Raw genomic sequence first — 27338 nt, forward strand, 5'->3', positions numbered from 1 at the left:
CAGTCAGTGATGGTGTGGGGTGCCATGTCAGCTGCTGGTGTTGGTCCACTGTGTTTCATCAAGGGCAGGGTCAATGCAGCTAGCTATCAGGAGATTTTGGAGCACTTCATGCTTCCATCGGCTGAAATGCTTTATGGAGATGAAGATTCATTTTTCAGCACGACCTGGCACCTTCTCACAGTGCCAAAACCACTGGTAAATGGTTTACTGACCATGGTATTACTGTGCTCAATTGGCCTGCCAACTCTCCTGACCTGAACCCCATAGACAATCTGTGGGATATTGTGAAGAGAAAGTTGAGAGACGCAAGACCCAACACTCTGGATGAGCTTAAGGCCGCTATTGAAGCATCCTGGGCCTCCATAACATCTCAGCAGTGTCACAGGCTGATTGCCTCCATGCCACGCCGCATTGAAGCAGTCATTTCTGCCAAAGGATTCCCGACCAAGTATTGAGTGCATAACTGAACATTATTATTTGATGGTTTTTTTGTTTGTTATTAAAAAACACTTTTATTTGATTGGATGGGTGAAATATGCTAATTTATTGAGACAGGATTTTTGGGTTATCAGGAGTTGTATGCCAAAATCATCAGTATTAAAACAATAAAAGACCTGACAAATTTCAGTTGGTGGATAATGAATCTATAATATATGAAAGTTTAATTGTAATCATTACATTATGGTAAATAATGAAATTTAACACTATATGCTAATTTTTTGAGAAGGACCTGTATATAGAGGTCCTGTGTATAATACCACCAGTGATCTCTGTATTACCTCTACACAGACACTGCATACTAAGTACAGATCTCCTGTGAATACTGGCACTTATGGTGATAGTATTGTGTTTTGTTTTTTTTTCATTATCAGTATTGTAGTATTCAGTCACTATGTGGTGGTAATATGTGGTCTGGAAATGGTGTTGTAGTATTTGTCCCTTGTATATGCTATTTGGTCACCAAGTGGTGGTAATATGTGGTCTGGTCATGGTGCGGTGGTATTCCTTGTATGTGATATTATTGGTCAAAATATACCTAAATTGTATTGCAGATTTTAACAAATATTTAATACGTTACAGTAGAGTAGGGCCTGGCCATTTTTCTGGAATAATCTGGTTCGGGTATATCATGACCCTGACCCCCTGTCACATGACCCCCTGTCACATGACCCCCTGTCACATGACCCCCTGTCACATGACCGGGGGGCCCACAGTGTCTGAACAGCCCGGGGCCCTGGCTACCCTTAATCCACCCCTGGTGATAGGTTTAGGGCCTGCGGTCAGCAGAGCTCCCACATCCCAGAGCTTGTCCTGTGTGAGTTTAACTATCAGGTCGTACCGGGTGCTCCTAAGCACCAGGTCATAGCAGCCTGCGTACCAATGTTAAAGATTGGTAACGCAGGACACATTCCGAAGTGGGCGGAGCTGAATGGAAGAGGTGCAGCAGTGGGTGGGGCTTAACAGAGGAACTATGCCGCTCTCCGCAGCTCTACCCAACGCATGCGTGAAACCAGCCATAATGTTGATGATTATGGTTTACAGCCAATGAAAACCCAAAAGTAATTGTCAGTAACTTAGATAAAAATGTAACACCAGATTGAAAAATGATTTTAAAATCTGAAATGTTGGACTACTGAAATGTATGTGCAGTAAATACACTCAATACTTGGTCCGGCTCCTTTTGCATCAATTACTGCATCAATGCAGCATGGCTTGAAGGTGATCAGCCTGTGGCACTGTTGAGGTGTTAGGGAAGCCCAGGTTGCTTTGATAGCAGCTTTCAGCTCATCTGCATTGTTGGGTCTGGTGTTTCTCATCTTCCTCTTGACAATACACAATAGATTCTCTATGGGGCTAAGGTCAAGCGAGTTTGATGGCCAAATGAGAATAGTGGTACTGTTGGATTTAAACCAGGTATTGGTACCTTTGGCAGTGTGGACAGGTGCCAAGTCCTGCTGGAGAATTAAATTTCCATCTCCAAAAAGCTTGTTCTCAGAGGGAAGCATGAAGTGCTCTAAAATTTACTGGTAGATGGCTGTGCTGACTTTGGTTTTGATAAAACACTATAGACATGCACCAGCAGATGACATGGCTCACCAAACCATCGCTGTGGAAACTTCACACTAGATCTCAAGCATCTTGGATTGTATACCTCTCCACTCTTCCTCCAGACTCTGGGACCTTGATTTCCAAATGTAATGCAAAATTTACTTTCTTCTGAAAATAACACCTTGGACCACTGAGCAACACTCCAGTTCTTTTTCTCCTTCTTGTTTCTGGAGTTGTCTATTAGTCATGAGTAGCTTGGCACAAGGAATGCGACACTTGCAGCCCATGTCCTGGATACAAGTGCCGGGGGCCCTGAGCAGGCAGGGGGGCCCACTTGCCATCGGGAACACCGGCATGCTATGGGAGCCCGGTGCCTGTGGTCCGGAACATACAATACTTACCTCTCCCTGCTCCTCCGCTGCAGTGTCTTCCATGCCCTCTCACTGTGACTTTCATATCAGAGGGCACGATGACATCACATCTGTGCACCCTCTGCCTGAGCAGTCACAGTGCAGAGAGCCGGAATACGGTGACGCTGAGGAGTCTATAGCAGAGAAGTGGCCAGCGAGGAGGTGTATTTCATTTTTTTTTAAATGTTTGGAGTATCTTATGGGGTCAATTACATTTGGAGCAGCATATGAGGCCCATTATATATGGAGCATCTTATGGGGCCAATTACATATGGAGCCTCCTAAGGGATCCAATTACATATGGGGTCAATTACATATGGAGTGTCTTATTGGGCTAGTTGCATAGGAAGCCTGCTAAAGGATCAAATTACATATGGGGCCAATTACATATGGAGCATCTTATGTGGCCAATTACATATGGAGCATTTTTATGGGGCCAATTACATATGGAGCATCTTATGGGGCCAATTACATAAGGAGCATCTTATGTGTCCAATTACATATGAAGCATCTTATCGGGCCAATTACATATAGAGCAGTATATGGGGCCCATTTTACATGGAGCATCTTATGGGGCCAATTATATATGGAGCATCATTTGGGGCCCATTATATATGGAGCATCATATGGGGCCATTCTGTATGGAGAATTATATGGGGCCCATTCTGTATGAAGCAATATATGGGGCCCATGATATACTGTATGGGGCAATATATGGGGCTCATAATACTGTATGCAGCATTATACGGAGCTCATTAAGCTGTATGGAGCATTATATGGGATCCATTACACTGTATGGAGCATTATAAGGGGGTCATTATTCTGTATGGAGCACTATTTGGTGCCCATAATACTGTATAGAGCAATATATGGGGCTCATTATTCTATATGGAGCATTACATATGACCTATTACACTGTGTGGAGCATTATATGGGGCTCATTATTCTGTATGGAGCATTATATGGGATCCATTACACTGTATGGAGCAATATATGGGACTCATTATTCTATATAGAGCATTATATGTAATCCATTACACTGTATAGAGCATTATATGGGGTTCATTATTCTGTATAGAGCACTATTTGGTGCCAATAATACTGTATGGAACATTATATTGAGCCCATTATTTTGTTTGGAGCCCTATGTGGTGACCATATTACTGTATGGAGGACTATACTGTCCTGTTTCTTAGCTATTTTAGAAGTTATAATAGATATATTTCATGAAATGTAACAAGGAAGTGAAATCTTTGGCATTGTGCTATACCTATATTTCTCTGCCGCATCTGTGCATCATGAATTGTAGTTTGTGTTCAAGGGGCCCACTGAGACTTTTTCGCCCGGTGTCCCACGAAAACCTGGATTCGGCCCTGCTTTCAAGGCTGCAGTTATCCCGGTTGTTTGTGCACCTTTTTCTACCACACTTTCCTTCCACTCAACTTTTCATTAATATACTTGGATGCAGCACTCTGTGAACAGCCAGTGTCTTTAGCAATGACCTTTTGTGGCTTACCCTCCTGTGGAGCATGTCAATGACTGCCTTCTGGACAATCATCCACATGATTGTGGAGCCTACTGAAACAGATTAAGGGACCATTTCAAATGCTCAGGAAGCCTTTGCAGATGGTTTTGTTAATTATAATTTATTGAGATAATGACTTTTGGGTTTTCATTGGCTGTAATCCATAGTCATCAACATAAGCAAAAATAAACACTTGAAATAGATAACTCTGTAATGACTCATATATGAGTTTCACCTTTGGTATTGAAGAACTGAAATAAATTACCTTTTGATGATATTCCAATTTTGTGAGAATGTGAGAAGCAATATATGTATGTATATATATATATATATAAATATATATATATATATATATATATATGTACTAGATGGTGGCCAGATTCTAACGCATCGGGTATTCTAGAATATGCATGTCCACGTAGTATATTGCCCAGCCACGTAGTATATTGCCCAGCCACATAGTATATTGCACAGCCCACATAGTATATTGCCCAGCCGCGTAGTATATTGCCCAGCCACGTAGTATATTGCCCAGTCACATAGTATATTACCCAGTCACGTAGTATATTGCCCAGTCACGTAGTATATTGCCCAGCCACGTAGTATATTGCCCAGCCACGTAGTATATTGCCCAGCTACGTAGCATATTGCCCAGTGATGTAGTATATTGCCCAGTCACGTAGTATATTGCCCAGTGACGTAGTATACAGCACAGAGCCACGTAGTATATTGCTCAGTGACATAGTATATTGCCCAGCCACGTAGTATATTGCCCAGTTATGTAGTATATTGCCCAGTGACTTAGTATACAGCACAGAGCCACGTAGTAAACTGCACAGTGACATAGTATACAGCACAGAGCCACGTAGTATATTGCCCAGCCACGTAGTATATTGGCCAGTCACGTAGTATATTGTCCAGCTACATAGCATATTGCCCAGCCATTTATGTCACAGGTTAAAAAATAAAAGATAAACATATACTCACCTTCCGAGGGCCCATTGTAGTTTGGTCATATGAACGCGATGTCATGGCAGGTCCTTCTCGCACAGGGCCTGTGATGACATCGCGGTCACATGACCGTGACATCATGGCAGGTCTTTCTCGTGCAGCACCTGTGATGACATTGCGGTCACATGACCGTGACGTCACGGCAGGTCGCTCTCGCGCAGGCCCTGTGATGATGTCACGGTCACATGACCGTGATGTCATGGCAGGTCCTTCTCGCGCAGGCGCGCAGGCCTTGTGATGACGTAGTGGTCACATGACCGTGACGTCATGGCAGGTCCTTCTCCCATACCATTCTTGGTATCAGAACCTGCCGGAGGTCACCGGAGCGTCGCGAAAGGTGAGTATATAATGATGTGTTATTTTTTTTATTATTTTTAAGATTAGATGTTTTTACTATTGACGCGGCATAGGCAGCATCAATAGTAAAAACTTGGTCACACAGGGTTAATAGCGGCGGTAACGGAGTGAGTTACCCGCGGCATAATGCGGTCTGTTACTGCTGGCATTAACCCTGTGTGAGCGATGACTGCGGGGAGTATGGAGCGGGCGCCGACTGCAGGGGAGTAGGGAGGGACTAATCAGACTGTGGCCATCGCTGTGGCAGCCATGACAGGTAGCTGGCGAGACCAATCAGCGACTTGGATTCCATGACAGACAGAGGCCGCGACCAATGAATATCCGTGACAGACAGAAAGACAGAAGGACAGAAAGACGGAAGTGAGCCTTAGACAATTATATAGTAGATATATGTACATGTGTATATATATATATATATATATATATATGTATATACAGTATATATATATATATACATATATACATCTCTGGCAAAAATTAAGAGACCGCTGCAAAATGTCCAGTTTGTCTGATTTTTCTCTTTATAGGTATATTTTTGAGTAAAATGTAAATTGTTCATTTATTCTATAAACTTCTGACAACATGCCTCTGATTTTCCAAGCAATTAATTCTGTATGTTTTTCTGATAATGATTAATGGTCAAAATTTAAAAAATAAACAGTGCTTTCAGACCTCAAATAATGCAAAGAAAACAAGTTCATAATCACTTAGAAACAACAATACTAATGTTTTAACTCAGGAAGAGTTTTGTGGAATAACCATGATTTTTAATCACAGCTTTCATGCGTCTTGGCATGCTTTCCACCAGTCTTTCACACTGCTTCTGGTGCAAAAATTTAAGCAGTTCTACTTTGTTTGATGGCTTGTGACTATCCATCATCCTCTTGATTACATTCCAGAGGTTTTCAGTGGGATTCAGGTCTGGAGATTGGGCTGCCCATGACAGGGTTTTGATGTGGTGGTCTCTTAATTTTTTTAATTTTTGCCAGAACTGTATATATATACAGTGAAGGAAATAAGTATTTGATCCCTTGCTGATTTTGTAAGTTTGTGCAATGACTATGACATGAACAGTCTATAATTTTAAGGGTAGGTTAATTTTAACATTGAAAGAAAGAATGTCAAAAATAAAATCCAGAAAATCACATTGTATAAATTACATAAATTTATTTGCATTTCGCAGTGAGAAATAAGTATCTGATCCCGTACCAACCATTAAGAGTTATGGCTCCTACAGACCAGTTAGATGCTCCTAGTCATCTCTTTACCTGCATTAAAGACATCTGTCTTCCATAGTCACCTTTATAAAAGACTCCTGTCTAGACTCAATTAATCAGTCAGACTCTAACCTAAATTAGGTTAAATAATCAAATAATTATTTTCTCCTCAGTATATGCAGCGACTACAGATGAGCAGATTAGGAACATTTCTAATTTGCTTGTCTCAGGAAATTTGATTTGCAGTGAATTTATTCTTTGGAAATGGAATATTATTAACCCCTTAATTTCAGTTTTTTAATTTCCTTTTTGTGCTCCCCTTCTTCCCAAAGCTAAAACTTTTTTATTTTTATATCAATATGGCCATAGGAGGGCTTGTTTTTTTTGCAAGACAAGTTGTCAACAACACCTTTGGTTATAACATATCGTGTACTGGAAAACAGGAAAAAATTTCAAGTGTGGTAAAATTGCAAAACAAGTGCAATTCTTCATTTTTTTTCTTACCATGTTCCCTAAATTCTAAAACTGAACTGCCATTATGATTCTCCAGGTCATTACAAGCTCACAGACACTAAACATGTATAGGTTCTTTTTTATTTAAGAGGTGAAAGAAAATCCAAAATTTATTTGAAAAAAAATGAAGCAATTTTCTGAGACCTGTAGAGTCTCCATTTCTCATTATCTGGGGCTGGATGATGGCTTATTTTTTGTGTGGCGAGCTGACATTTTTTACTAAAACCATTTTGGTGTAGGTATGATCTTTTGATAGACCGTTATTGCATTTTATTGCAATGAAGTGATGACCAAAAAATGCATTTCTGGTGTTTTGAATTATTTTCTCGTTATGCCATTTAATTATTTTTTATATTGATTGGGTGATTCTGAACGTGGCGATACAAAGTATGTGTATATTTGATTTTTTTATTGTTATATTTTGAATGGAGCAAAAGGGGGGTGATTTGAACTTTTTTTTAAATTTATATATTAAAATTTTTTTTTTACTTTTTGCATGCTTCAATAGTCTGCATGACAGATTAGAATATGAAATACTTTTATCTCCTCTACTACACATAGATGACGATTAGATCACCTGTGTGTAGCAGAAATGCTCACGTACTGTGAGCGCTGTCATCATAGCATCTGACAGTGACAACCATAGAGGTCTGGTACAGAACTCTGGTTGTCATGCTGACCCATTGGTGACTCACGATCATGAGATGGGGTCACCGAAGGGGCGGGATTAGTGACACGCCTCTGGTAAACGTGAGTTAAATGCCATTGTCGGAGATTGACAGCAGTATTTAACTGGTTAAGAGCCGCGGGTGAATCGCTGTTGTGGGCGCATGTCAGCTGTATATATCAGCTGTCATGTGCCCATAAAGGCGTGGGCTCAGTGCCGAAGCCCGTACCAAACATGGGGAGTCCGACGTTGGCATACTATTAAGCCCAACATCAGAAAGGAGTTAATTATGCTACAGAGCCCAGAGCATAATAAATATAAGTTGTAAAAAGATAAACACTTATGCTCACCTTAGCGAGCACTGTTATGGACCTGGTGGTTAGGAGCACCCGGAATGACCTGATGGTTAAACTCACACAGGACAAGCTCTGGGAATTGGGAGCTCTGCTGACCACAACCCCTAATCCTATCACACAACTAGAAATAGCCGTGGAGCGTACCTAACATGACCTAGACGCCTCTTCACAGCCTAAGAGCTAACCAGCCCTAAAGATAGAAAATAAAGCCTACCTTGCCTCAGAGAAATTCCCCAAAGGAAAAGGCAGCCCCCCACATATATTGACTGTGAGTTAAGAAGAAAGTCACAAACACAGAAATGAAACAGGTTTTAGCAAAGGGAGGCCAGACTTACTAAACAGACTGAGGATAGGAAAGGTATCTTTGCGGTCAGCACAAAACCCTACAAAAAAACCACGCAGAGTGTGCAAAAAGACCTCCGCACCGACTCACGGTGCGGAGGTGCCACTCTGCTTCCCAGAGCTTCCAGCTAGCAGGGCAAGATCATGATAGCCAGCTGGACAAGGAAACAATGAACAAATAAATAACTAGCAGGGACTTAGCTTCTGCTGGAGTAGACAGGTCACCAGAAAGATCCAAGAGCGAACTGAACCAGTACAAGAACATTGAGAGCTGGCATGGAGTAACGATCTGAGTGGAGTTAAATAGAACAGCCAGCAAAGAATAAACTATGTCAAATGTGGAAGGAACCTCAGAAGCAGCAGCTCCACTCACAGCCACCAGAGGGAGTCCATGGACAGAACTCGCCGAAGTACCATTCATGACCACAGGAGGGAGTTCGATAACAGAATTCACAACAGAGCACCTTTCCAGCCCCTCCATTTTTCACCACCAACTGTCCGAACCACATATTATCACTGATGCTTGTGCTGAGATTTCGAAGCTGCTTTATGCCAGGCTAGGACTTCCAGCTGTGATGAGTCCAAGGACAGTTCTCCACAAGCACCCATAAGATCATAACATCGTGACAATCAATAAGGTGCACCTTGGTGATGTGGATCAGTGGGGCATGAGATGTGAGTGTAAGGTGAGTATTAGTATTTTCTGATTTTTTAATCTTTTGATGGCTCTTTATGGTTCAACAAAATGACAGTTAGTGGCCACCATTTTGATGAATCTACACTGAAACTAATTATAAAAAATTAGCATTTGATGAACACTGATTTTTGTAACGTTCAAGTAGAATATTCAAGTAGAATTCAATTCCATACAAATATATTCTATCATTTCTAATTGCAACTTCACAGCAGTTTTCAGAAGATGCCATAATAAGCCAACTTTTTATTAGATGAATTAACCTATCAGCATGTTTTTGAGATGTGAAAGAAATCTGAGCATGTAAAAATAAATTACAGCTCACTTCACCCACACGTCTTCATAGCCTGGCTGGGTATTGAAAGCAAACACAAGGCAATAAATCCACTGTGAGAAAAAGACCAGCAGTTCATGATTCCTATAAAAACAAATCCAGTATTTGATCCATGAATGGTAAAAGGCCACTTAAAGACAAAAATGTGCAGACATTCAGGAAATAAACTGGAGCGCTGGTATTTTTCTTACAGTCAATGAAATCTGAAGAATTCAAATATGGGGTGAACATAAAAATGCCAGCTATTCTTTGGATTCAAACTGAACTGTATGTAATGGGGGGCAACAATATTATCAAGTAAGCTACCATACCATCCTTAGCAATATTGTGGCTACTTATAGAGCACAATGTATGGATATAAAATATAGACTGTTAAAAATTCATCCCCGAGCAGAAATCCTAAGGATTTTGCTGAATGGGCACTGGATAAGTCCATTACTGTATTCCTTAAAGGGAACCTGTCACCTCAAATTGGCGGGATATGTAAATGCCTTTTTCTGGTCCGATGGGCGGCGTTTTGTCTTCATTTCTTCACCCCATCTGTCTCTGTTGTCCGCAATATGTTTGAGAATTAGAGTACTTGTCCGCCATTGTTCGCCCATACACAAGGCAATCTTTGCTCGCGCACTCATAGTATGCTTTGCCCAACTGCGGGCAAAGTCGAAAAGCATTACTGGGCATGCGCCCGCGCACTATGTCCCGGAAGTATTTCGCTGTGTTCTGGGACACAGTGCGCGTGTGCATGCGCAGTAATGCTTTTCGGCTTTGCCCGCAGTTAAGCAAAGCATAATGCGTGTGCACGAGCGAAGATTGCATTGCGCACGCGCGAACTATGGAGGACAAGTACTCTAATTCTTGAACATATTGCAGACAACAGGGACGGATGGAGTGGAGAAATGAAGACGAAACGCCCCCCCCATCAGACCGGAAAAAATGCATTTGCATATCCCGCCAATTTGAGGTGACAGGTTCCCTTTAAAATATTCCAGAAAAAAATCTGAACTTTTTCAAAGTGAAAAAAATACTAAATAGAAATCTAAATCCTCTGCTTTTGTTTCAGCTCCCTGTGGTGGGCAGTATACAGGGATGGATGGAGTGGTTTTATCCCCACACTACCCAAATAATTACACTTTGGGGCAGATTTGTCATTATTCAATAACTGTTCCTAAAGAATTTGGTAAGTTACTAATTAATGTATTTAAAAAATGCATGCAGTACACTCATGTGACATTTTCTTAAATGTTTCATAAATATTCCAAATTCTAATTTTGAACAATGAACACAAATCAAAAATGGCTGAGAGAAACATTAAGACAGTTGCACAAAAAACACTATTGTGTTTAGTCAGATGCAGAAATAGTTGGAGAATTGAATTTGCATGTCAACAAAATTTTACACCTTTGAAAAAAATAGTTTCTCTACAAAGGATAATTTTGACATTGATGTATTTTATTGTTAGTGTAAATAAAGCCTAGGACTCAACTTGTTGATATGGTCAATATCTCAGTAAGCTTGAATATCTTATTTCTTATACTTTTCAAACCTGTTTGATATCTATATTTCTGCTTATCACCCATGTCTATAGAACAAAAATACAAGATTCGTTTATCACATTTATCTATCATGTATTGCAAGTGGTATTGTACCTTTTTTTCAAATAATATACCAAAAATATGTAATCATTGTTTTTATATTTCTAGTTGTTTTTGGCCAGTTTGCCTATTTCCAGACATCATTAAATGATCTGGTAGAACTTTTTGATGGAGCCCATTCACAGTCCAGACTTCTAAGTTCTCTTTCTGGTAGCCACACTGGTAAGTAAAATAAATTCCTTCTCATTGTTCCTCTATGAAGTTGATTATTATATTGAATATGTTTTCTAGTAGGCAATATGATCATTTCAGGTTGATGGTTTTCAAGTTCTGCTATATTGATATTTGAAATACCCTGGTTTAGGGAAAGAGGGGAAAAAAAAAAAGAGACAAGTGCGGCGCTTCCTCTGAGCGTAATACGTTTTTACCAACAAGTTAAAAACATTTCTTTTATTTGTAGTTATGCTCACCTTCTATCGGTAAGAAATGCACGTTGAGATTCTCAAGGAATCAATTCTTTAGGCAACTCTTCTTCGTATGTTGTATAATCCAATAAGGTGTGCAGCTCACTTTGGAGAACTATGTGTTGATCCTGCTTCAGATCCACATAGGTGGCAATTTCAAAGAGAAAAAAAAAAAAAAAAACTCCAAGTAAATGTGGCGCTAAGCACCTACGGATTTTTTTAAATTCATCCACTTCAAGTGAAAAATGTTAAAAAATTCATTTATTTTCTCAAAATAAAATATATTTGTAAATTTTTTTAAAAAACAGTACAACGCGTTTCGGCTGCTATTTTTACAGTGCAGCCTTCATCAGGTAGTAAAAAAACAAAAAGAACAAACAATACAATAAGCACTATAAAATGATGTTACAACCTCCAAGTTCTCTTATTTATGAGGGTTCCTAGAAGGGATTAGCAGGGCGGGACCGGGGATCAGGTTCTCCTTTCCTGATTTCCTGCTAATCCCTTCTAGGAACCCTCATAAATAAGAGAACTTGGAGGTTGTAACATCATTTTATAGTGCTTATTGTATTGTTTGTTCTTTTTGTTTTTTTACTACCTGATGAAGGCTGCACTGTAAAAATAGCAGCCGAAACGCGTTGTACTGTTTTTTAAAAAAATTTACAAATATATTTTATTTTGAGAAAATAAATGAATTTTTTAACATTTTTCACTTGAAGTGGATGAATTTAAAAAAATCCGTAGGTGCTTAGCGCCACATTTACTTGGAGTTTTTTTTTTTTTTTTCTCTTTGATATTGATATTTGAAGCATATTATTCTCCATATTTAGTTGCTGACAGTATAAATCCATAAATGACCATATTTCCCAATTTAATTATGCACAAAAACTGAACAATTTTAAAGATAATCGCAGGGACATAACTGAGCCATAGACAATTCAGACAGGTGGGTCTCCTCTGGCTTCTTCCTGCCCGCCACCCAGGATTGACAAGTCTTTGCTTACTTAAGGGTACCGTCACACAGTGACATTTTGATCGCTACGACGGCACGATCCGTGACGCTCCAGCATCGTAACAATATCGCTCCAGCGTCGTAGACTGCTGTCACACTTTGCAATGTACGATGCTGGAGCGATAATTTCATGACGTATGTGCGATGTAGAAGCCGTTGGTTACTATGCGCACATCGTATACAATATCGTGCACACCTTTGTTACACCATGCCATCATGCCGCCACAGCGGGACACTAGACGACGAAAGAAAGTTTCAAACGATCTGCTACGACGTACGATTCTCAGCGGGGTCCCTGATCGCAGGAGCGTGTCAGACACTGCGAGATCGTAACTATATCGCTCGAACGTCCAGAATTGTGCCGTCGTAGCGATCAAAATTGCACTGTGTGACGGTACCCTAAGTGTAGAGGCAGAGTCATGTCAGTTATGGCAACAAGGGGGGAAAAGCTGCCAGAGATCCTATTGTCTGACGTCTGACTACTCAACGGTGGTTATTGAAGTTTGTTTTTTTTTCTGAAATGTGGAGCACGTATCAGCTGCTATATTCGCTTTAACTGATGTTTCAGTCTTCAGCTACCTGATGTCACCTGCTTCTGAAATATATTCAGATGCTTCAGAAATATGACAGGTTACTCTTCAAATTAGACAATAGTTAGTCTTAATAATTAGATATCATACCTATAGATGTAGCAAATGTTCAGATGAGGAACTACTTATTTGAAAGTAAAACACTATGGTGCACTAATGCATTTATGCAGCACATAAATTTGTCGTACTACTATATTAGGTGTTATTTGTGTAGTCTTATTCTAATAGTAAGTTGATTTCTTGTAAGTTTTGTTTTATGACATTAGAGCAGTTTACAATCTTACAGAAAGCACAAATTACATCTTTATTAGATTAGTTCTGACTGTATCTGCCAAATAGTTACAGACTGAACTTTTATAACACAGCTTTGATATGCTGACAGATATCTTTAATGAAAAAACTGTGATTTTTAGATCATATTTTTCTCAAATCTAGTTTTCCTTACAGGGTTGAGTTGTTAGGCACAATGCTTGATTGGCTGTCTTGCTGAAACCATCTTGAATGTGTTCACACCATGACTTTTCCCATCTCACCATATATTATTAATGCATGAGATGTTTCTCAAAATAAAGTAAGGTGGAACAGTTCAGGAATATGCTAATCTAAGTATGTCGTGCTGCTGGACCCCCAGTGATAAGCTGTAATCAGTTATAGAATTCGACAGGATGTGCTCAATTTCCTTGCAGGACCAACACAGGAGGAATAAAGCATTACACAGATTTCATTGAGATCAATCAACTGTCTGTGTGATATATAGACATTTTAATTCAAAGAGTGATGCCCTTTGTAACTGCTCTCCACTCTAGTTAGAACTGAGAATCTGGACTAAAAAGTCTTCCCAATTAGTGCAGAATTCACTTGTTAAGACATTTGAAAACTGGTTATTTTGATTAGAGGATCACCTTAAAGAGGATCTGTCACCAAGTCAAAAGCGGCCTGCTTTTGCTCATATTTTGCTCTCCTTAGTAGTGATGGGCGAATCCCCCGATGTTTGGGATCAGCAGGTTCATCCGAGTTTTTTGTAAAGTTCAAGTTCGGGGCCAGACATGACACGAACTTGCGTCCGAACCCCAAACTCGGACTTTTCATATCTGTGATGGGGAACTTTAAAAAAAAAAAGCAGAAAATTAATAATAAACATTCAAATTATACTTAGTTGTCCAGGGATGCCTCCTCCCGTCCTGCTGTCTCCTAGATGCATCTGCTTCCTGGGCCGCTCATTAACTACCAGCAGTATTGACTTCTCTGGGCAGTCTTCGGCTTTATCCTCACGAACACTGCCAGAAAAGGCCAAAGACTGCCGAGTGCAGTGAATATCGGCAGAAGGTAATGAGCGGCCTCGGAAGCAGATGCGGTCAGGAGACAGCGGACAGGAGGACGCATGACTGGACAGGTAAGTATAATTATAATGTTTATTATTAATTTTCTGCTCTTTTTACAGCCCGAACTGGACCTGAACTGTAACATGGGTTTCCATGGAAACCCATGTTCATGACCATATGACCGAACACTATGTGTTTGGTAGGGTCCCGAACTTTACAGTTTGGGTTCGCCCACCCCTACTCCTCAGCAATACATGTTTTAAATCTGCCATATGGTTCTAAAATGATGGACAATTCTTATTTTGTGCAAATTGTTATAGTCTTCATAAAGGGGATGGTGATGGTGTTTAGATGGAGCAAATTATTTTATTATTAATCAAGCACCTGGTTGCTATTCAAGTTTTTAACACATTTAAGTGAGAAAAAAAATCATTTTTTTAACTGCAAAACACCCAATGATATTTACACTTATGACAAAACCTTGCCTTTCAGTAGCAGTCCTGTTTATGCAAATACACACATGCACACAATGTCACATCACTACTATTGCTATCCTTGCAATAGTTGCCCATATTTACATTTTTGAAGTGCACATTTTAACTTACTGAATCCTGTAAATCTTTTAATTGTTTATTCAATTTTATAATATAATTGCATCAAAATTATAAAACAATAAAAAGATACCATAAGTGAATAAAAAACATGAAGATAAAGTGTGCCAAGGGATTTCAGAGCAGCCGATGGTGACCTGGCAATGCGATGAAGATTGGACAGTTGGCAGTGAGAAGGATTTTATTTTCCATGTCTGATGTCCTTGTATGGCTGTATGCCTTTTTGGAAGTGCATTTGGACAGCAAGGTGGATTGCTGTTAAGGGAACTAGAGAAAAAAAAATCTATAAATCTTCAGCAGAGCGAGTGTGAGCGAGCTGAGTGTGATCTGAGTGTAAGTGTGAACGGCGGTAAGTGTGACTTGTGATTCAGTGACTTTGGAGTCAAGAAGTTTCCAAGGGAGGAAGTACTGAATTGCTCTCTGTTTTTTTTTTTTTTATTAATACTTTGTATTTATTTTTTTTTTATTTTTTTTTTATTTAACTTTTCTGTCTGGTGCAATCCCCATTAGGAAATGTGCTCCACTCTTGTTAATGCCATCCAGTGCACGTCTTGCCACATGTATGCAATCCTTGAGCAGCCGATCAAGGGTGCATATTGCTGTGCGAGATGTGAGCACGTTGTGCATTTGGAAAACCAGATTCTGACTCTAAATGTGCAGCTGGCAACACTGAGATCCATAGACAATATGGAGAGGAGTCTTCTGCTCACGGAGCAGACGCTCAATGGGACAGATGAGGGGGGGATGGTGGGATGGAGCTGCAGGACGATGAAGTAGCAAGCTGGGTGACAGTTAGGAAGCGGGGTAGAGGGAAGAGTGCCAGGGAGGCTAGTCCTGATCTGGAACACCCCAATAAGTTTGCTAAGTTGGCAGATGAGGGGGGTGCCAGTACAGGGGTAGCACTGCTGCAGCCAGGCATGTCCTCTGAAAGCCGGAGGAGTGACTGCTCCAGTAAGGAGGGAAATAGGAGAGCAGGGCAGGCCAGACAGGTGCTGGTAGTGGGCGACTCAATTATTAGGGGAACAGATAGGGCAATCTGTCACAAAGACAGGGATCGTCGAACAGTGTGCTGCCTTCCTGGCGCTTGAGTCCGACACATCGCTGATCAGGTGGACAGATTATTGATAGGGGCTGGTAAGGACCCAGTGGTCATGGTGCACATTGGCACAAATGACAAAGTTAGAGGTAGGTGGAAGGTCCTTAAAGATGATTTCAGGGAATTAGGCAGCAAGCTGAAAGCAAGGACCTCCAACGTGGTATTTTCCGAAATACTGCCTGTACCACGTTCCACGCCAGAGAGGCAACGGGAGATTAGGGAGGTTAATAAGTGGCTCAAGAATTGGTGTAGGAAGGACAGGTTTGGGTTCCTGCAGAACTGGGCCGACTTCTCAGTTGGCTACAGGCTCTATGCTAGGCACGGGCTGCACCTCAATGGGGAGGGTGCAGCTATGTTGGGGGAGAAAATGGCTAGAAGGTTGGAGGAGTGTTTAAACTAGGAATTGGGGGGGAGGGTATTCATTTATAGGAGGGGAAGATAGTGCAGATAGAGACTTGGGCACAAATAAGGAAGTTGGGGGTGAAGGTGGCATGGGGGGTGGGGTTAGAACAGTTAATAATTTAAGAAAGAATAGAGGTGCAGAGAGATACATAAAATGTATGTATACTAATGCCAGAAGCCTCGCCAACAAAATGGACAAATTAGAACTAATGTTGTTGGAGCATAATTATGACATGGTGGGGTTATCTGAGACATGGCTGGATGAAAGCCATGACTGGGCTGTTAACTTGCAGGGCTATAGCCTGTTCAGAAATGACCATACAGGTAAGCGAGGGGGAGGGGTGTGTCTATATGTAAAATCATCCTTAAAACCCATCCTGCGTGATAATATAAGTGAATTTAATGAAAATGTAGAATCCATGTGGGTGGAGATAAGGGGAGGGGGAAAAAAAATAAATTACTGATAGGGGTTTGTTATAAATCTCCAAAAATAATGGAAGCAATGGAGAATATCCTCGTAAAGCAAATAGATGAAGCTGCGACTCAAGGAGAAGTCATTATTATGGGGGACTTCAACTACCCTGAAATAGATTGGGGAACAGAAACCTGCAGTTCCAGCAAAGGTAATCAGTTTTTGACAACTATGAGAGACAATTACCTTTCACAACTGGTTCAGGACCCAACAAGAAGGGGGGCACTGCTAGACCTAATATTAACCAATAGGCCAGACCGCATATCAAATATAAGGGTTGGGGGTCACTTGGGTAATAGCGATCACAAAATAATAAGTTTTCATGTATCCTTTAAAAAGATGTGTAATAGAGGGGTTACAAGGACACTAAACTTCAGGAGGGCAAATTTCCAACGGATGAGAGAGGATCTTGGTGCAATTAACTGGGACGAAAATGGGAGACATTTATTAGCATCCTGGATAGGACCTGTGCACAGTATATACCGTATGGGAATAAACATACTAGAAATAGGAGGAAACCAATATGGCTAAATCGAGCTGTAAGGGGCGCAATAAGTGACAAAAAGAAAGCATTTAGAGAATTAAAGGAAGTAGGTAGTGAGGAGGCATTAAATAAATACAAAAAATTAAATAAATTCTGTAAAAAGCAAATCAAGGCAGCAATGATTGAGAAGATTGAGAAAGAGAGATTAATTGCCAGAGAGAGTAAAAATAATCCTAAAATATTCTTTAACTACATAAATAGTAAGAAACTAAAAAATGATAGTGTTGGCCCCCTTAAAAATAGTCTGGGTGAAATGGTGGATGAGGATGAGGAAAAAGCCAATATGCTAAATGACTTTTTTTCATCAGTATTTACACAAGAAAATCCCATGGCAGACAAAATGACTAGTGATAAAAATTCCCCATTAAATGTCACCTGCTTAATCCAGCAGGAAGTGCGGCGGCGTCTAAAAATCACTAAAATTGACAAATCTCCGGGCCCAGATGGGATACACCCTCGAGTACTGCAGGAATTAAGTACAGTCATCGATAGAACATTATTTTTAATCTTTAAAGACTCCATAATAACAGGGTCTGTACCACAGGACTGGCATATAGCAAATGTGGTGCCAATATTCAAAAAGGGGACAAAAACTGAACTCGGAAATTATAGGCCAGTAAGCTTAACCTCTACTGTGGGTAAAATCCTGGAGGGCATTCTAAGGGATGCTATACTGGAGTATCTGAAGAGGAATAACCTCATGACCCAGTATCAGCACGGGTTTACTAGGGACCGTTCATGTCAGACTAATTTGAAAAGTTTCTTTGAAGAGGTAAGTTCCGGATTGGACCAAGGGAATCCAGTGGATGTAGTGTATATGGAGTTTTCAAAAGCTTTTCATACGGTGCCACACAAAAGGTTGATACATAAAATGAGAATAATGGGGATAGGGAAAAATATGTGCAAGTGGGTTGAGAGCTGGCTCAGGGATAGGAAACAAAGGGTGTTTATTAATGGAGCACACTCGGACTGGGTAGCGGTTAGCAGTGGGGTACCACAGGGGTCAGTATTGGGCCCTCTTCTTTTTAACATATTTATTAATGACCTTGTAGGGGGCATTCAGAGTAGAATTTCAATATTTGCAGATGACACTAAACTCTGCAGGATAATCAATACAGAGGAGGACAATTTTATATTACAGGATGATTTATGTAAACTAGAAGCTTGGGCTGATAAATGGCAAATGAGCTTTGATGGGGATAAATGTAAGGTCGTGCATTTAGGTAGAAGAAATAAGATGTATAATTATGTGCTTAATTCTAAAACTCTGGGCAAAACCGTCAATGAAAAAGACCTGGGTGTATGGGTGGATGACAAACTCATATTCAGTGGCCAGTGTCAGGCAGCTGCTACAAAGGCAAATAAAATAATGGGATGCATTAAAAGAGGCATAGATGCTCATGAGGAGAACATAATTTTACCTCTGTACAAGTCACTAGTTCGACCACACTTAGAATACTGTGCACAGTTCTGGTCTCCGGTGTATAAGAAAGACATAGCTGAACTAGAGCGGGTGCAGAGAAGAGCGACCAAGGTTATGAGAGGACTGGGGGGGTCTGCAATACCAAGATAGGCTATTACACTTGGGGCTATTTAGTTTGGAAAAACGAAGACTAAGGGGTGATCTTATTTTAATGTATAAATATATGAGGGGACAGTACAATGACCTTTCTGATGATCTTTTTAATCATAGACCTGAAACCGGGACTAGGGGGCATCCTCTGCATTTGGAGGAACAAAAGGTTTAAGCATAATAACAGACGTGGATTCTTTACTGTAAGAGCAGTGAGACTATGGAACTCTCTGCCGTATGATGTTGTAATGAGTGATTCATTACTTAAATTTAAGAGGGAACTGGATACCTTTCTGGAAAAGTATAATGTTACAGGGTATATACACTAGATTCCTTGATAGGGCGTTGATCCAGGGAACTAATCTGATTGCCGTATGTGGAGTCGGGAAGGAATTTTTTCCCCCAATGTGGTGCTTACTCTTTGCCACATGGTTTTTTTTTTGCCTTCCTCTGGATCAACATGTTAGGGCATGTTAGGTTAGGCTATGGGTTGAACTAGATGGACTTATAGTCTTCCTTCAACCTTAATAACTATGTAACTATGTAACTAAATGGCGACTGATGGCTGACATTTTTCTGGATTTGCACAAAGTCACATTTTAAAAAAATTATATTTTGCCAAATTCTGAGCACGTTAATGGCATTAGTTTTGGGCAAATGAGCTTTACTTATATTGCTTTTAAGCTATCACATTTCATTGTCAATCGTGGTTGACTACTTCAGACAGTATAAAAATTTGTGACCAGCCAAGCAGCACAATTTTAGGCTTTTAATACTAAAAGACCTAAAATTGATTGTTGCATGTTACTTAATTGCTGACATTCAATAAACTCACAATAACAATGGGTGTGGTAATTTAATTCTGTGAATAGTAATTAAAAGTTTTAAGTGATACAGTATGTAGGAAAGTTCTGTTCCTGTGTTATCCTGTATTATGTAGGCAGGGCCGGCGTCAGCACCCGGTGCACCTGGGCAAATGCCGGGGCCCTGGGGAGAGAGGGGGGCCCACTCATGCTGTCATAGATACAGCTGGGAGAGCAGAGCAGGAGAACATGCTCTCTCCACCCACAAAGTCACTGCTGGCTGCGTTCTCTTAACCCCTATGTGCCAGCTCTGACACAAGAATCTTCTCACTCAGTCAGTGCAGCCAGGCAGGCACACATAGGGGTTAAGAGAAGGCAGCCATTGTGACATTGTTTGTGGGCGGAGAGAGCACGTTCTCTGCTCTGATCTCAGCCCCTGGCTGGCTGCCATGCTGCTGAAGTTATGAGGCAGATTCAGGAGGAGCTCCTAGTCCTACTAGTGCCTGAGTGAGTGGCACTGCTATATACTATGTGGGCTGCGCTGCTATATACTATGTGGGCTGCGCTGCTATATACTATGTGGGCTGCGCTGCTATATACTATGTGGGCTGCGCTGCTATATACTATGTGGGCTGCGCTGCTATATACTATGTGGGCTGCGCTGCTATATACTATGTGGGCTGCGCTGCTATATACTATGTGGGCTGCGCTGCTATATACTATGTGGGCTGCGCTGCTATATACTACGTGGGCTGCGCTGCTATATACTACGTGGGCTGCGCTGCTATATACTACGTGGGCTGCGCTGCTATATACTACGTGGGCTGCGCTGCTATATACTACGTGGGCTGCGCTGCTATATACTATGTGGGCTGCGCTGCTATATACTACGTGGGCTGCGCTGCTATATACTATGTGGGCTGCGCTGCTATATACTACGTGGGCTGCTATATACTACGTGGGCTGCGCTGCTATATACTACGTGGGCTGTGCAATATACTACATGGGCTGCTATATGCTACGTGGGCTGCTATATACTACATGGGCTGCTATATACTACATGGGCAGTGTTATATACTACATGGCTGTGTTTATATGCGATCATGAATCGGGGTATGTGTTAAAGGGGGGACCCACTGAGACTCTTTCGCCCGGGGCCCTCAAAAACCTGGAGCCGGCCCTGGTGTTTATATGCGATCATGAATCGGGGTATGTGTTAAAGGGGGGCCCACTGAGACTCTTTTGCCCGGGGGCCCTCAAAAACCTGGAGCCGGCCCTGGTGTTTATATGCGATCATGAATCGGGGTATGTGTTAAAGGGGGGGCCCACTGAGACTCTTTCGCCCGGGGCCCTCAAAATCCTGGAGCCGGCCCTGTATGTAGGACTGAGTTAATTGAGGTCAGTGAGGAGCAAATTACAGCAGGCGCACAGGTTTATTCACAATGCACTGTAGCTATCACACTACATTGTCTAGTGCAGCCTATCAGGGTGGACTATTCCAGCCAGAGTAAAATATGGGGCCAGCCAAGCATCACCAATTTATATTTCTTATCTAGGAATAGACATAGACCTAATGCTGAGATAATCTTATAAATGTGCCACTGCTGTGTGTTGTGTAATGGCTGTGTCTGATCCTGCTGGAACATGGCCTGATGATACCACATCTCCTGGGTCGGGAAGACAGCAAGAGTAAACAGATAGCAAATGACTCTTTTTATGGGGTAAAACATTTCCTACCTGTTTTTAAACAATATTTTACAAGAAAGAAAGAATAATTTCTGATCGCCTGCTGTGATATCTGTATAATCTTGCTTCCTCCCCCCTGCCCAAAAGATGTCGTATGATCAGACTATGTTCCTGAAACAGCCATTACACAGTACACAGTAGGGGCACATTTATAAGAATATCTCAGCACAGGAACATTTATTTAAACACATTCAATTGTGGAGATTATTATTATTCCAAGATCTATTGATTAAAATGAACTTTTTTCATGGAAAAATCTCTCCTGTCTGTGGTTGACTGACAAGTAACCTTCTGTGGGATCTGTGAGGCTGTAGTACAGTATATATCAGACTTAGAGGCTTTTGATTTAAAAACCCATTGTCATCCTCTGATTGCACTGTGGGGGTGCCCATGGAATGACAAAAAGAGCACAGTCGCTTTGTAAAACTTCTTATTTGCCATTTTCACTATTTAAAAGTGGGATATAATGGGTTAAACTGCTGAGATAGGTGAGAATTCTGACCTTGGCAGTTACAGCAGATGTCTGACTGTGTATATAAGTTTAGCTCCTGCAGTTGTTCGCTCCAGTACAAAAGTTATACAGCTTGATCAACATGAAGTACATATCCGGTTTGGAGCACTAAGTGGCCGGTGTTAATGACAGATATGTTAGTCAAGTAACATAAATGGGTTAAAAACTGATTTTGAAAATGGAATGGCCAACAATCTTAAAAATAAGCAAACTCACCTTAAGAATTGCCAGCACTTTTCGTGTCTCCCATTATCCTTTGATCCAGCTGAACAGGCATGTGACCAACGCTGCAGGCAATGATTAGATCACATGTCTGTATGACAGACAATAAATATATATTTTATTTTAGAAATTTTCCACTTTTCATGTTCAGATCTAACTCTTTTTCCAAAAATGTTACATTGTCCAATTTTAGCTTCACTTCAATGCCCCTCCCTTTGACCAAGGTTGTCAAGTAATTATGGTTTTGGACATTTTTCTGAAAGAAAAAAATCATTTTCTTTCCTAGAGTTATGCACATTTCTTTACTATTATAATACATCAAAAAAGTTTAAATTGATATGTGCCTTTATTCTGAGCAGATTGTTCAAATGCCAAAGTCACAAAAGAATTCCATTTATAACTTCAATCAAAATTTAATGTACAGAAGATGGTGGTAGTCACGTTTGTCTTGTTGCAATTTTAGAGAACTAAGTGAGTAGGTGATAAAGCATTCCTTTGTATGAATACATAACTGCAAGTAAAACCTCTTTCAGATTAAGCAGTTCTTGTCTGGAAATAGTATTTATTAAGATCAGAGAAATCTGGTTGAAACTGTGCTAAGAAAGAGTGATTATTGCAGGAAAAATATATTGTTAGTATATTATATGTAAACAAGTTTAATAAGTTATCATAAGTTGCACTTACCTTTGGAATTTAATTGTGAGCTTTAACAAAAGAGTACAAAAAAAGTGTTGTATATCGCTTAGGCTACTTTCACCCATCAGGTTTTTTGTTTCAGGCTAAATCCGGCGAATCTTGGAAAAACTGGGTCCGGCACAGATTGTGAAAAACTGATGCGACGGATCCATTTTTTTTACGTATCCGGCTAGCCTATCTAGATTATTGGATAAAAAAAAAATTGGAGCATGCTCAGCTTGAAAAACCGGATCAGGCCACTGGATCCGCCATTTTCTGCATGCGGCACCTTCCGGCTCCCATAGGCTTCCATTCTAGCAAACAGCTGGCGCTTCAGGCTTTTTCGCCGGAGACAAAAAACGTTACAGTAGACGTTTTTTCCAGATGCCAAAATCGAGTGTACGCCGGATCCGGCATCAAACCGGAAGGAACGCTGGGCCATCCAGTGAAATCCAGCGCTAATACAAGTCAATGGGGGAAAAACCGGATCCGGTTTTTATTTTTTCCGGTTCCGGTTTTTCTCTGGAGAGCTGGATTTAGCCTGAAACAAAAAACCTGATGTGTAAAAGCAGCCTTAGGCTGGGTTCACATTGCTTTACAGGTTTCCGTTAGACGGACTACGTTACACCGTGGCATACCGCGGTGTAACGCAGTCCGTTAATGCCGCCATTGAGTCCAATGTCAGACGCATCACTAGCGCACGCCCACAATGCTAGCAATGTGCCGTCATTGAGTGACGGACCCTGGAAAGCGGGCTGCTAGCTCTATCTGACACATCCGCACTTGCCTTAACAGTAGCCCGTTAACGCATGTATTGAACGGGCTGCTGTTAACGCAATGTGAACCTGGCCTTATAATATCCAGTATGTAAAACAGTACAACAGGGTTGATTTCACCATGTGTTTGCATTTTAGTTATTTGTTTCCTCTGCAAATGTGCAAAGATGAGACAATATGTGAAGATATGAAGTAAAAAACAATTTGAAATATGCCTGTTTTAATATTAAATATAGTACTGTATATGGAGGGATGGGCTGTTGGGGTTGATTTGTTTAGTTGTTATTGAAAAATATTAAAATTCAATAAAAATATTTGAACAAAAAAATATAGTACTCTGCTAGGAAACTGACCATTTTTGTATTAGTTTGATGTACATTATTTCTCCACTATAAAGTCGCTGTGGATATCATCATTCACAAAATTCTCAGGTATCTGTACAGAGCCTTATGGTGGCTTTAACCCCTTCGCCCCGAAGCCTGTTTTCACCTTCCAGACCAAGCCAATTTTTACAATTCTAACCACTGTCACTTTATGAAGTCTTAACTCTGGAATGCTTCAATGGATCCAACTGATTCTTAAAAAGTTTTCTCATGGCATATTGTACTTCATGATAGCGGTAAAATTTCTTGACATAACTTGCTTTTAGTTGCGAAAAAAACTGAAATTTGGCAATAATTTTGAAAATTTCACAATTTTCAAACTTTTTTTATGCCCTTAAATCAGAGAGTCAAATTGCACAAAATCATTAGTAAATAACAATTCCCACATGTTATCAGGAGTAGGAAGTGGACCCTCTGGGTCACGACTTCAGAGCCCCCAAGGGCGAGTGAACCAGATGGTGCCACCCCTGTACAGGGAGTGTTAGGGACAGGCCCAAGAAGGGTGAAGCCGCAACTGCCGGAGCCAAAGGGGCGACTGAAGATAGAACAGAGAGAGAACGGAGGACAGAGGGAAGATGAAGCTACTGAAGAGGCTAGAATGGTGGAGTCACAGGTCAGATAGGGGCAGTAAAAGACAAAGTACTGACCGGAAAGATGAAGGCACATGTATACGAAAACAACGGAGACTTAGAACTAGCAGGCACAACAGGAACACAGGACTGGCAGGTATGGCAGGAACACGGAACTGGAAGGCACAGCAGGAACATGGGACTGGAAGGCACAGCAGGAATACGGAACTGGAAGGCAGAGCAGGAATACAGAACTGGAAGGCACAGCAGGAACATGGAACTGGAAGGCACAGCAGAAACACGGGACTGGAAGGCACAGCAGGAACATGGGACTGGAGGGCACAGCAGGAACACGGAGCTGGAAAGCACAGCAAACTGAGACAACCTAGAGACAAAGCAAGAGAAGCACGGAACCTAGGAACCTAAGGTGATGCTGGTAATAACCAGCAAATGCAATAGACGCAAAGGAGTCTTACCCGGTCAGATGCAGGAGAGAAATACCCGATGGCGCCGCCATATTGGGGGCGGAGCCAGTGGGTCACAACCTCCCAGAAGCCCCAGCGGTGAGAGGAGCACGTCTGCGCATGCGCGGACCGCCGAAGGGACAAACACCAGGGAATCCAGACGGAGAGGAGCAAGGAGGAGCGTCGGGAGCGCGCCGGCCAGAGAGGTAAGTATAGAACGATGTAATACATGTCTACTTTACATCAGCTCAATTTTTGAAACATAATTTTTTTGTTAGAAGGTTATAACGGTTAAAAGTTGACCAGCGATTTCTCAGTTTTACAATGAAATTGGCAAAACCATTTTTTTAGGGACCACCTCATATTTCAAGTGACTTTGAGGGGCCTATATGACAGAAAATACCAAAAAGTGACACCATTCTATAAATCCTTTATTAACCCTTCAGGTGCTTCACATGAATTTTTGGAATGTGGAAGGAAAAAATAAACATTTACTTTTCTTTCACAAAAGTTTTCCTTTACAGTGCTTTGCAAAAATATTCTGCTCCCTGGAACTTTTCAACGTTTTCCCATATATCATGCTTCAAACATTAAGATACCAAATGTAAATTTTTGGTGAAGAATCAACAATAAATGGAACACAATTATGAAGTTGAACAAATTGGTTATTTTAAATTTTTGTGGAAAATCAAAAACTGAAAAGTGAGGTGTGCAATATTATTTGGCCCCTTTAACTTGATACTTTGTTGCGCCACCTTTGCTGTGATTACAGCTGCAAGTCGCTTGGGGTATGTCTCTATCAGTTTTGTATATCGATAGACTGAAATTCTTGCCCATTCTTCATTGGCAAATAGCTCGAGCTCAGTGAGGTTTGATGGAGATCATTTGTGAACAGCAGTTTTCAGCTCTTTCCACACATTCTCGATTGGATTGAGGTCTGGACATTGACATGGACATTCTTACATCTGGATACGTTTATTTGTGAACCATTCCATTGTAGATTTTGCTTTATGTTTGGGATCATTGTCTTGTTGGAAGGCAAATCTCTGTCTCAGTCTAAGGTCTTTTGCAGACTCCAACAGGTTTTCTTCAAGAATGGTCCTGTATTTGGCTCCATCCATCTTCCCATCAATTTTAACCATCTTCCCTGTCCCTGCTGAAGAAAAGCAGGCCCAAAACATGATGCTGCCACCACCATGTTTGACAGTGGGGATGGTGTGTTCAGGATGATGAGCTGTGTTGTCTTTATGCCAAACATATCGTTTGGCATTGTTGCCAAAAAGTTCGATTTTGGTTTCATCTGACCAGGGCACCTTCTTCCACTTGTTTGGTGTGTCTCCCAGGTGGCTTGTTGCAAACTTTAAATGACACTTTTTATGGATATCTTTGAGAAATGGCTTTCTTCTTCCCACTGTTCCATAAAGGCCGTATTTGTGCAGTGTACAATTGATTGTTGTCCTATGGACAGACTGTCCCACCTCAGCTGTACATCTCTGCAATTCATCCAGAGTGATCATAGGCCTCTTGGCTGCACCTCTGATCAATCTTCTCCTTGTCTGAGATGAAAGTTTAGAGGGATGGCTGGGTTTTTGTAGATTTGCCCACAGAAGTTTAGAACGGTAAGACGGGAAAATAAAAAAATCCCATTTTTCCCTCATAAATCTATTTTAGCTCCAAATTTTCCAGTTTCATAAGGGTAACAAGAGAAATTGCTCCATACAATTTGTAGTGCAATTTCTCTTGAGTGTGCAGTTACCCAATATGTGGAGGAAAACATCTGTTTGGGTACACAACAATGCTTGGAATGAAAGGAGCACCATTTGACTTTTTGAACATAAAATATGCAGGAAAAATTAGCGGTTGACTTGTCGCGATTGGAGAGCCCCTGATGTGCCTAAACAGTGACAAAAAAGCACAAGTGACAACATTTTGGAAACTAGACCCATTTGGTACCTTATCTAGATGTATATTGAGCACTTTGAGCCCCCAGGTGCTTCACAGAAGTTTATAACGTTAATCCGTGAATATAAAAAAAA

General features: G+C 41.0%; 1 protein-coding gene across 1 annotated transcript in view; it reads left to right on the forward strand.

Annotated features, from left to right (window-relative positions):
- CSMD1 (CUB and Sushi multiple domains 1) overlaps positions 1 to 27338 on the forward strand; it is a 3308788-nt gene that overhangs the window by 2722341 nt on the left and 559109 nt on the right. The window contains exons 31-32 of the mRNA XM_069726899.1: positions 10536 to 10652; positions 11176 to 11289. Of these exons, the coding sequence (XP_069583000.1) occupies positions 10536 to 10652; positions 11176 to 11289 (231 nt within the window). The remainder of the gene's footprint in view (positions 1 to 10535; positions 10653 to 11175; positions 11290 to 27338) is intronic.

The sequence above is a fragment of the Ranitomeya imitator genome, chromosome 5, assembly GCF_032444005.1.
Source record: "Ranitomeya imitator isolate aRanImi1 chromosome 5, aRanImi1.pri, whole genome shotgun sequence".
NCBI lineage: Eukaryota > Metazoa > Chordata > Amphibia > Anura > Dendrobatidae > Ranitomeya > Ranitomeya imitator.